At 46.1% G+C, this 12772-nt stretch overlaps 1 protein-coding gene across 1 annotated transcript in view; it reads right to left on the bottom strand.

Annotated features, from left to right (window-relative positions):
* The window catches only part of neu1 (neuraminidase 1), a 33356-nt gene extending 29976 nt beyond the window's left edge, over positions 1-3380 (bottom strand). Inside the window, exon 1 of the mRNA XM_078217275.1 lies at positions 3107-3380. Coding sequence (XP_078073401.1) covers positions 3107-3250 — 144 coding nt within the window. The 5' untranslated portion in view covers positions 3251-3380. The remainder of the gene's footprint in view (positions 1-3106) is intronic.
* Positions 3381-12772: the final 9392 nt, after the last annotated feature.

Genomic DNA, 12772 nt, shown 5'->3' with positions numbered 1-12772 from the left:
ATATCTTGAAGCTCACGGGGAGGTTGACAGCAAGTTCTGGTGTTCGTGAAGCTAATAGCCCAATTGTGTGCCTCATTCTTTATTTCGCTCTGTAAAGGTGACTTGATTATGAAGTTTTTTCACTGCCGATTGGTTGTCTACGAGAATTAGTTAATGTCTTTGGCTGCTGGATAATATCATAGAGTTCCTACAGTGCAGAAGGAGGCCATTCGGCCCATTGAGTCTGCACCGACCACAATCCCACCCAGGCCCTATATCACTTCAGCCAAATGTGGGGAGTCCCCATTCACGCTATAATCAACTACATGTCAAAAGATAGAGTTCTCATGACAAAGATCACTAGATCTCTCAGCAAAGATTTCTTCAGGGTCAGAAAACTTTTCCATGCTGACTGCAAAAGCTGGGACATTAATGGACCAGATCTTTCTGGAGTAGTGGTTTCATTCTGCCGTGAGTTTCCTTCCCCTCCTTTACTGCAGAATGTTTTGTGCTGTAACTCGCTGGAAGTATCATATAATTATGGTGTAGTGTGGATAACAGGACACCCGGGACCTCAGTGAGCAGGGTTAAAGGTTATCAGGGAAAAAGCAGAATGGGGAGTTGGGGCCACAATCAGATCAGCCTTGGAATGGGCTTGAGGAGTTGAATGGCACATTCCTGATTCGTATACATGTTGCCACAACCACAGAATGGTGGTGAGGACGATAATTGCCATGAGCTGCAAATCGGCATAAATTGCTTGACAATTTGCATGACTCCGCCATTATCATGGACACCAGAACTTGCTGTCAACACCCACCCCCCACCTCACCACGCCCCCCTCCCCCCCCCCCCCCCGCCCCAACCCCTGCGAGCTTCAAGATACTGTTGCATTGGCACAATAAATAGGAACTGAACTTGCCGCAGAAAGTTATGTTTGGTATTTAATTATGCCTAACACCTTAAAACAATTAAACTTACGGATAGGGGAAGAAATAGTACAAATGACTGAGAAGGAAGGCAGCTGAATTCGAGTCAAATTAGGTTGAGAGAGAAATAAAAAGAAAAAATGAAAGGTTGGATGAAGAGAGGGGGGAAAAAAAGAGACAGAATTATTTAATATTTTAAATTTAGCAACTCCAGCTTTACTACCGACAGAATTGTAACTCCAGTTTCAACTGTTCACTTTCCTGGGTGTCTAACTGTAAGCACACAAATCCTGTCATTAAAAATGTCTCCACATAATTAAATGGGAGACCTCTTATTTTTAAACTGCGCTGCCTAGTTTTAGTCTCTCTCACGAGGGGGAAATATCATTTCAGTATCCACTCTGTCAGATCCTCTCAGGATCTTTTATAGAATCTCTACAGGCAGATACAGACCATTCGGCCCACCAAGTCTGTACTGACAACAATCCCACCCAGGCCCTATCCCCGTAACCCCACATATTTACCCTGCTAATCCCTCTAACCTACACATCCCAGGACATGAAGGGGCAATTTAACATGGCCAATGCACCTAACCCGCACATCTTTGGAGGAAACTGGAGCACCCAGAGGAAACCCACGCAGACACGGGGAGAATGTGCAAACTCCACACAGAGAGTGACCCAAGCCAGGAATCGAACTCAGGTCCCTGGAGCTGTGAGGCAGCAGCGCTAATCATTGTGCCATCATCCCACCATTTTTGTGTCAATAATGTCAACTCTCAATCTTCTAAACTCCAGTGGATACAGGGCCAGCTTGTTTGAATTTTGCTCATCAGATAATCCGCCTCACAACCCAGGAATCAGTTGAGTGAACCTTCGTAGAAACATAGAAGCAGGAGTAGGCCATTCAGCCCTTCGAGCCTGCTCCACTATTCATTTTGATCATGGCTGATCATCAAATTCAATATCCTGATCCCCCTTTCCCCCCATATCCCTTGATCCCTTTGCCCCAAGAGCTATATCTAATTTCTTCTTGAAATCACACAATGTTTTGCCCTCAACTACTTTCTGTGGTCGTGAATTCCCACATATTCACCACTCTCTGGAAGAACCTTCAGTGAACTGCTTCTGACACACTTCTATCTTTCCTTAAGTAAAGAGGAATCTGTATACAGTATTCCAGACGTGGTCCAACAACACCCAGTGGCAGAGACAGAGGTGTCAATTCAACAACACCCATCTCGCCATGGATTTTAACCGATCGGATGGAAGGATGATCATGGGGCACTTAAAGTTTCCTCACAGGTATCTAGAGCAGCGCAAAAAATGCCAGCAAAATTATTATATCCAACTTTACAAGGGCTATGGAAGCCACATTTTTGCACCCAGCAATAATGGTAGACGCTGTGAATACATCCCTTAACCACAGCTCAAGCTTTCAGCCAATTCAAAACTCAGAAACCTGCACAGGCAACCAGCGATGTTTCTCAAAGCTCCCAGTCCCAGACCCTCTACCCAATTTCCTCAATCACTGTTCCCCCAGACTTTGGGCGGCACATTCTCCCCGTGTCTGCGTGGGTTTCCTCCGGGTATTCTGCTTTCCTCCCACAGTCTGAAAGAATCATAGAATCCCGACAGTACAGAAGGAGGTCGTTCGGCCCATGGAGTCTGTACCGACCACAATCCCACCCAGACCCTATTCCCATAACCCCATGCATTTACCCTCTAATCGCTCTGACACTAAGGATCAATTTAGCATGGTCAAATCAACCTAACCCACGCATCTTTGGAGTGTGGGAGGATCCGGAGCACCCGGAGGAAACCCATGCAGACACGGGGCAGAAAGTGTAAACTCCACACAGACAGTGACCCGAGGCTGGAATTGAACCTGGAACCCTAGCACTGTGCGGCAGCAGGACTAAGACATGCATTGGCCATGCTAAATTCTCCCTTGGTATACCCAAACAGACGCCTGAGTGTGGCGACACAGGGATTTTCACAGTAACTTCACTGCAGTGTTACTGTAAGCTTATTTGTGACAGTAATAAATAAACTTTAAATTTAAACCTCTCAGTGCCCAGGCCCCTAATTCCTGTCCGACCCCCTCCCCCCCCCCCCCGTTCTTGTCCCCAGAACAAGCACCCTCCCAGCCCCTGTGCCCCTCAGTCCCCCAGATGTTGCAGTGACAGTGTGGGTTACCTGAGCAGGGAGTGCAGTGCCAGGGTGCAGGAACAAGAAAAGCAGGAAGAGGCCGGGGAGAGGCAGCTGGAAGGCAGAGTCAGCTTTCTGAGACAAGCCCTTCCTGTCGCAGCAGGGCAGCGGCGGCAGCAGCGAGGGGGCCATCCTCAGCCTCGGCTCTCTGTCCCGGCTCCTCGGAGCCCATAAGGCGATCACTCCGTGCCCAGTGTCTCTGGGAGCCGCTACTACTGCAGACCCGTCACTCGGTCCAGCCCACACTGCTTAGTGCTGGGACCGGATTATTACGTCGTATGACCGCCCATTGAGGGGTGGAGAATGCTTCATTTGACAAAAACTTCGTCCTCAATCCTTTTGTAACCAAAATAGAAAGGAGAATCAGCATGCAATCAAAGGTTCCCCTTTTAACGGGCCATAACTAATACAGAAACTGGATTACAGAACTAAACCATGGGTAGACACTTCAATAATAGTGTTAACACTCTTAACCATGTAGTTCTCATCTGCATACAGCACATTCTGGGCACCTCATTAAAATGTATTTATTGTGTCACAAGAAGCTTACATTAACGCTGCAATGAAGTTATTGTGAAAATCCCCCAGCCGCCACAGTCCGACGCCTGTCCGGGTATCCCGAGGGAGAATTTAGCACGGCCAATGCACATAACCAGCACGTTTTTCGGATGTGGATTTAGAGGAGTTTAGAAGAATAAGAGGTGACTTAATCAAAATGAAAAATAGTTAAAAGTTTACTTATAAATTACAAGCAGGTTTACATTAACACTGCAATGAAGTTACTGTGAAAATCCCCTAGCCGCCACACTCTGGAGCCTGTTCGGGTACACTGAGGGAGAGTTTAGCACGGTCAATGCGCCTAACCTGCACATCTTGAACTGTGGGAGGAAACTGGAGCACCCGGAGGAAACCCAGACAGACACAGGGAGAAGGTGCAAACTCCACACAGGCAGTGACCCAAGCTGGGAATCGAACCCGACTCAGAGAAGGACAAGTCCACAAGTAGCATGGTGGTACAGTGGTTAGCACAGCTGCCTCACAGCGCCAGGGACCCGGGTTCAATTCCAGCCTCGGGTCACTGTCTATGTGGAGTTTGCACGTTCTCCTCGTGTCTGCATGGATCTCCTCCGGGTGCTCCGGTTTCCTCCCACACTCTGAGAGAGATGCTAAATTCTCCCTCAGTGTACCTGAACATGAGTGTGGTGACTAGGGGATTTTCACAGTAATTTCATTGCAGTGTTAATGTAAGCCTACTGTGACACCAATAATTAATAAAATACAAATATGGCATTCCTCTCAAAGGGAAAGCCCCCAATATGTTGACACCCATCAAAGCAGAGGCGACTTCACTGGCTGGGCATCGAAGATGGCTGCATACCCAAGCACTTTCTGTACCATGAAGTAGCTGGGGCCTCAAAAGATGTCCAAAGCTCCCCTTCGTGGGTGCTTGCAGGTGGGACATGAAGGCCCGTACCAGAGGAGAGAGACATCACCTGTGGACTGGCATGTGCCACCATGACAATCATGTGGCAGCAGGCACCAACGCAGGAATCCACTTCAGGTGTGGCACTTTTGTTAGAACCTACCTCCCTCAGATACTCCCTCTGCCAATATGCTCCATATGAGGATACCCAACCCCCAATGGGTTTGATTTTCTGACTGTCATCTGAAGGAGATGGAAGTTTGCGGATCACTGTTATCCACGTGCCATCATTCGGACATGGAACATCCATCGGGAATACAGAAGTCTGAGGTCATGTACCAACAGACTCAAGAACAGCTTCTTCCCTGCTGTCATCAGACTTTTCAATGGACCTACCTCGCATTAAGTTGATCTTTCTCTTCACTCTATCTATAACTGCAACACTATGTTCTGCACCCTCTCCTTTCCTCTTCCCTTCCCTCTTTGTACGCTATGAATGGAATGCTTTGTCTGTATAGAGCGCAGGAAACAATACTTTTCACCGTATGCTAATACATGTGACAATAATAAATCAAATCAAAAACTGTGGTGGAAGGAGAATCCAGAATGCATTTGTAAAGGGAGATGCACAAATAATTATAACAGAAAGAAATTTAAAAATGTATAGGAAAAGATATGGGGGGTTTGGCCAAATATGGAGTTCTTTCAGAGAACTGGCAAGGTGTATAGGGCCTGAATAGCTTCTTGCTTCACTGTGAGATCCAACTGCAATGAAATACATCTTTAGTGACTAAACACAAAGGACTACCACAAATGCAAACTTATTTTGTACCATGCCCAATTCTTTTTTTCTGTTGACTTTAACTGGAAATAAAATTAAAATTGAGGGCCAAAGAACAGGCCCTTTGGCCCTCCAAGCCAGCACCGACCATGCTGCCCGACTGAACTAAAGTCCCCTACCCTTCCGAGGGCCATATCCCTCCATTCCCAGCCTATTCATGTATTTGTCAAGACGCCCCTTAAAAGTTACTATCGTATCTGCTTCCACTATCTCCCCCGACAGCGAGTTCCAGGCAGCCACCACCCTCTGTGTAAAAAACTTGCCTCGTTTATCCTTTAAACTTTGCTCCTCGCACCTTAAACCTATGCCTCCTGGTATTGCATTCACCAGTTCCAGAGTGTGAGTTCCAGAGAAGTGATAGTCGTACACTGGCAAGTACGTTCACTTTTCTACGAGGCCAATTTGTTAGCAATATTGCATCCCCTAGTTGCACAAGTGTACAGAGCATCCAGGGGAGTGGATGATATAACTGGATACCATTCCCATAGCATTCTGTCTGGGATGTATAATCAAACTCTTAGTTTTGACTCTGGCTATGACTGTGACTGATGCTAAAGTAAACATTGGTCCTTTAGAGGATGAGAAGGGGGATGTAATAACTGGAAATGAGAAAATGGCTGAGGCATTGAACAGGTATTTTGTGTCGGTCTCCACAGTGGAAGACAAATAACATGCCAAAAATTGATGACAGGAAGGCTATGGCAGGTGAGAACCTAGAAACTATCATTATCAGGAAAGAGGTAGTGTTGGGCAAGTTAATGGGGCTAAAGGTAGACAAGTCTCCTGGTCCTGATGGAATGCATCCCAGGATACTAAAAGAGATGGCGGGAGAAATAGCAAATGCACTGGTGGTAATTTAGAGTATTGTGTACAGTTTTGGTCACCTAGTTACAGGAAGGATGTAAATAAGGTTGAAAGAGTGCAGAGAAGGTTCACAAGGATGTTGCTGGGACTTGAGAAGCTGAGTTACAGAGAGAGATTGAATAGGTTGGGACTTTATTCCCTGGAGCGTAGAAGAATGAGGGGAGATTTGATAGAGGCGTATAAGATTTTGATGGGTATGGATAGAGTGAATGCAAGCAGGCTTTTTCCACTGAGGCTCGGGGAGAAAAAAACCAGAGGGCATGTGTTAAAGGTGAAAGGAGAAAAGTTTAAAGGGAATATTGGGGGGGGCTTCTTCACGCAGAGAGTGGTGGGAATGTGGAATGAGCTGCCGGATAAAGTGGTAAATACGGGGTCACTTTTAACATTTAAGAAAAACTTGGACGGGTTCATGGATGAGAGGGGTGTGGAGGGATATGCTCCAAGTGCAGGTCAGTGGGACTAGGCATAAAATGGTTCGGCATAGACAAGAAGGGCCAAAAGGCCTGTTTCTGAGCTATAATTTTCTATGGTTTTATGGTTCTATGGACGCTGAAAGTCTGCAAAGGGATGTAGATAGTCTTAGTGAGTGGGCGAATGTCTGGCAGATGGAGTACAATGTTGGTAAATGTGAGGTCATCCATTTTGGTCGGAATAACAGCAAAAATGACTATTATTTAAATGGTAAAAAATTGCAGCATGCTGCTGTGCAGAGGGACCTCGGTGTCCTTGCGCAGGAATCTCAAGGAGTTGGTTTGCAGGTGCAGCAGGTAATTAAGAAGGCAAATGGAATTTTGTCCTTTATTGCGAGAGGGATGGAGTTTAAAAACAGCGAGATTATGTTGCAGCTGTATAAGGTGCTGGTGAGGCCACACCTGGAGTACTGTTGTTTCCTTACTTGAGAAAGGATATACTGGCACTGGAGGGAGTGCAGAGGAGATTCACGAGGTTGATTCCAGAGTTGAGAGGGTTGGCTTATGAGGAGAGACTGAGTAGACTGGGGCTATACTCATTGGAATTCAGAAGAATGAGGGGAGATCTTATAGAAACATATAAGATTATGAAGGGAATAGATAAGATAGAAGCAGGGAAGTTGTTTCCACTGGCGGGTGAAACTAGAACTAGGGGGCATAGACTCAAAATAAGGGGAAGCAGATTTAGGACTGAGTTGAGGAGGAACTTCTTCACACAAAGGATTGTGAATCTCTGGAATTCCCTGCCCAGTGAAGCAGTTGAGGCTACCTCATTGAATGTTTTTAAGGCAAGGATAGATAAATTTTTGAACAGTGAAGGAATTAAGGGTTGTGGTGAGCGGGCGGGTAAGTGGAGCTGAGTCCACGAAAAGATCAGCCATGATCTTATTGAATGGCGGGGCAGGCTCAAGGGGCCAGATGGCCTACTCCTGCTCCTAGGCCTTATGTTCTTATGTTCTCATATTCTTAATCCCACAAATTACATAAAATAATTGATAATGAAGATTATTCAAAGGTTTTGGTCAGTCCTTGCCCCACTGAAATGATGCCTTCCTATTTCACATCAACTTTTTCAGCTCTTGGAAAGTCTCTCCCCACTGATGCCATGACCCTTCAGATGATCTCTTGTCACTTCAGCAGTTGCCAATTTCCTGACCCTAACCATCTCCTTTTCACTTTGGATATCCAATCTATCTCTACCGCTATTCCCCACCAGTACAATCTGAGGTCTCTCCACTCGTTCCCTGAACAGAGGCCCCACCAGTCCCGTTCCCCACTCTCTTCCTCTGCCTGACTGAACCTGTTTCACATTCAACAACTTCCCTTTCAACTCCACTCACTTCCTCCAAGTGGAAGAAGTTGCTATGGGTATCTGCATAGCTCCTAGGTGTTTCTGCATTTTGAGAGATACATAGAAAGTTCTTTGTTCCTGTCCTACTCAGGTCTCCTCTCTCACCTCTTTATTCAGTATGTCAATGACTATCAATGTTGTTTCCTGTTCTGGTTGTGCCGTACAATCCTTCACAATCTGCTTCCAATTAGGAGTATCTTCCATTCCCCTGGTTTTCCCATCTCTATTGCATGGGATCTGATGATGCAATCTTCGATACATGCAGGGACCCGGGTTCGATTCTGGCCTTGGGTCACTGTCTGTGTGGAGTTTGCACATTCTCCCCGTGTCTGCATGGGTTTCCTCCGGGTGCTCCGGTTTCCTCCCACAGTCGAAAGATGTGCGGGTTAAGTGGATTGGCCATGCTAAATTGACCCGAGTGTCAGGGGGAATCAGCGGGGTAAATACGTGGGGTTGCAGGAATCGGGCCTGGGTGGGATTGTGATCGGTGCAGACTCAATGGGCCGAATGGCCTCCTTCCCCACTGTAGGGATTCTTTCTACATCTGATAGGTCTTCCTTTTCCCTCAACCGAGGATTGACCCCACCATGGTTGACGAGTCCTGGACCATTCCTATCCAATTCCTCAATCTCATCTCTTTCCCTCCCTCCGAAAACCATGGTAGGGTTTCCATTCTTCTCGATATTGTCGGCCTCTATATTCAACAGAGCATCCTCTGCCATTTTCCTGAGCCCCACTACCCCTCCACCCCTCTCCTTTCAGCATTCTGAAGTGACCATTTCCTCCCTGACACCCTGGTCCAGCTTTCTATGCACATTGAGGAGATGCAGCACCTCCCATCTGCCTCTCCCTTCTCACTGTCAGAGGCCCCAAACTGATTCATCACTTTGCAGAACATCCCCATTCAGTCTGCAAGTTAAGTTGCCAGGTGTTTGTCACTTTATTCCTCCACGTTGCCCTCACTTTTGGAAGGATTTTGGATTCCAGGGTTGAAAGGGTTGACATATTCGGAGAGATTAAACAGTTTGGGCTTGTACTCGCTGGAGTTTAGAAGGGTGAGAGGAGATCTGATCGAGGTATATAAAATTTTAAAAGAGATGGATAAAGTAAATGTAGACCAAATGTTTCCCCTTATACGGCAATCTCGAACAAGGGGTCACAGGTATAGGTTGAGAGGCGGTAGATTTTAAACTGAGATGAGGAGGAACTTCTTCTCGCAGAGGGTGGTGAACTTGTGGAACTCGCTGCCCCCTAGCGCGGTGGAGTGTGAATCATTGAATGGTTTCAAGAAGGAGATAGATGTATTTCTGATTTAAAAAAGGGATACGGGGATGTGGGGAACAGGTGGGGAGGTGGATTTGAGACCAGGGAGAGATCAGCCATGATCTGATTGAATGGCGGAGCAGGCTCGAAGGGCTGAATTGCCTACTTCTGTCCTCTGTCCAAGACTGCAAAAAACTACAAAGGGTTGTGAACATAGCCCAGTCCATCACGCAAACCAGCCTACCATCCGTTGACTCTGTCTACACTTCCTGCTGCCTCGGAAAAGCAGCCAGCATAATTAAGAACCCCACGCACCCCGGACATTCTCTCTTCCACCTTCTTCCGTCGTGAAAAAGATACCACAGTCTGAGATCACGTACCAATCGACTCAAGAACAGCTTCTTTCCTGCTGCCGTCAGACTTTTGAATGGACCTACCCTGCATTAAGTTGATCTTTCTCTACACCCTAGCTATGACTGTAACACTAGATTCTGCACCCTCCTCATTCCTTCTCTATGAATGGTATGCTTTGTCTGTTTAGCGCACAAGAAACAATACTTTTCACTGTATACTAATACGTGTGACAATAATAAATCAAATAAATCCTATGTTCCTATCTTTCTACGTGTTCCATCACTGTCATTCACACCTCCTCTTGACATATCTTTTGTTTCTTAAACTTATCCCTTTACCATTCCCTTTCACCTTGCAACACAACTCTATTAGCATTTAATCTGTCAGACTTGCTGAATATTGTCAACACTTATATTTTTATTTCAGATTTATAGAATCTCCCTTTGTGTTTATTCAATGGTTGATTTGAAAATCATCGATTAAAAGTGAATAATTCTGAAGCAGCCCATGATTGGGTTGGAAAGTGGGACAAAATACTGGTGTCAGCGCTGATATTCCTGATGTCTGAATCAGAAGGTTGTGAGTTCAAAGTCATACTCCAGCGACTCAAGCACATGTAGTCATAGGATCATGCAGTGCAGAAGGAGGCTATTCTGCCCATCGAGTCTGCACCGACCACAATCCCACCCAGGCCCTCTCCCCATAGCCACATGCATTTACCCTAGCTAGTCCCCCTGACACTAAGGGACAGTTTAGCACGGCCAATCCACCTAACCCGCACATTTTTGAGTGTGGGAGTAAACCGGAGCACCCGGAGGAAACCACAAAGACACAGGGAGAACGTGCAGACTCCACACAGACAATGACTCAAGTCGGGAATCGAACCCTGGTCCCTGCCATGTCAGCATGAGCTAATATGCTGGTGCAGTTGCTCCCAATCACCCCAAGTATGCTGCAAAAAAAAAGATTCAAAATTCACGTAATTAAACTAAAACTAACCTTCATCTGTAGCTCTGTGGTCGACATCTCCAAGACCCGAAGAATTTTGGGCTTGTCAAGCATGCACTGGCTGGAAAAGAGCTGCCAATGCATGCTTTAGATTTTTAATGTTAGTCAGACCCATGCCTGCGACCAACGGGACTTGGTGCTGAAGATAAAGGTCCCCACCTGCCTGCACAAAAAGCAAAAAACTGGAAAAGGGTGCAAACACTCTGGGAGAAGCGAGAGATGTGGAGATGCCGGCGTTGGACTGGGGTGGGCACAGTAAGAAGTCTCACAACACCAGGTTAAAGTCCAACAGGTTTATTTGGTAGCACAAGCTTTCGGAGTCTCGCTCCTTCTTCAGGTGAGTGGGAGTTCTGTTCACAAACAGGGCACACACAGACACAAACTCAATTTACAAGATAATGGTTGGAATGCGAGTCTTTACAGGTAAGAAGCGAGAGACAGGGAGAGGTTAAAAAATACAGGGGAGAGGACAGGGAGAAGTAAAAAAAACAAGTTCCCACTTAGGGAAGAAGACAGGAAACCTTTTATCTGACAAGGCACACCTTGATACTATAATTTATCTTATAGAATATAGGTTTGCCGTGACATATTATAGATTGGTAACTGCTGTAATGCAGCCCCGAAATGTAATGCCTGTTAAACTGAGACCCCTGTGTGATTTCTTCCATGGATGTGAAAAAAGAATCCTTTGTACGAACCGGAGAACCGTTATTCTCCAACCAACCTCACTGAAACAGATGATCAGGAGCAAGATTCTCCAGCCTCCTGCCCCTGTGTTTCCTGCCGGCGGGAGGTGGCACGTTGTTTGCTAGCGGCGGGATTCGCGCTGCCGGCAGGACTGGAGAACAGCTGGAGAATTACTGCCCAGGTCTTCATCTCACTGCTGGCTGTGGGCACTCGCTGCGCACTTTGTAAAAATTGCTGACTGTATTTCCCTCCCTCGGAACAGTGCTACACTTTAACTTCATTTGTTGTAACGCACTTTAGCACACCCTGATCTCTGAAGGTGCCTATATAACGGGGAATAGAGGAATATAGGTGGTTGGTTAGCTAGGTAAGTGTGATTGGCACAGGCTTGGAGGCCGAAGGGCCTGGTCCTGTGCTGTACTGTTCTTTGGTCTTTGTTCTATAAATGTAAGTCTTTATTAGCTCAGGATAATTAGAGCCTCGAAAAGGAGTGACATATAATTAGGAAAAGAAATATATTATTCATGAAATTGACCTTGTTCTTCAGTAGAAGACGAAACAATTAAAATATTCATTAGCTAAATCTTCTGCTTAATAAATTACATCACCAAATCTGCTCAGGTTTGAGGCCTTCCATGCTCTGGGAGGCAAAGGAAATGTCGCCACCTGCTGTTCACATCATGTTACTCTCATGAGAAATCCTCAGCTCAAAACAGGTGAAATGGAAACATGCAGAAAGGCGATAAGAAAATCTTCAGTAGTTTCTGCCACCTGGGCAAAATAAGCTCATTTCCATTATTTAAATCAATTATTAAACATTGCCCGTCTTCCTCTCCTGTTTAAATTCCCCAGCCCAGGGTGGCGGGACCCGGGTTCGATTCCCAGCTTGGGTCACTGTCTGTGTGGAGTCTGCACATTCTCCCCATGTCTCCTTGGGTTTCCTCCGGGTGCTCCGGTTTCCTCCCACAGTCCGAAAGACTGTTAGGTTAGGTTAATTGGCCGTGCTAAATTCTCCCTCAGTGGACCCGAACAGTGCCGGAGTGTGGTGACTCGGGGATTTTCACAATAACTTCATTGCAGTGTTAATGTAAGCCTACTTCTGACACTGATAAAATAACAATATAAATAAACCTGGCTTATTTGATAGTTGGGAAGGCTGAACAGTTGGGAAGCTTATGTAAAGATGAGACGTGAAGGCTCAGTTAGGGCGCTTGAGAGTTACAAGTTAGCCAGGAAGCACCTAAAGAGAGAGTTAAGAAGAGCCAGGAGGGGACATGAGAAGTCTTCGGCAGGTAGGATCAAGGAAAACCCTAAAGCTTTCTATAGGTATGTCAGGAATAAAAGAATGACTAGGGTAAGATTAGGGCCAGTCAAGGACAATAGTGGGAAGTTG

The sequence above is a fragment of the Mustelus asterias genome, chromosome 8 (assembly GCF_964213995.1).
Source record: "Mustelus asterias chromosome 8, sMusAst1.hap1.1, whole genome shotgun sequence".
Taxonomy (NCBI): domain Eukaryota; kingdom Metazoa; phylum Chordata; class Chondrichthyes; order Carcharhiniformes; family Triakidae; genus Mustelus; species Mustelus asterias.
This window is presented reverse-complemented; position numbering and strand designations above follow the sequence as displayed.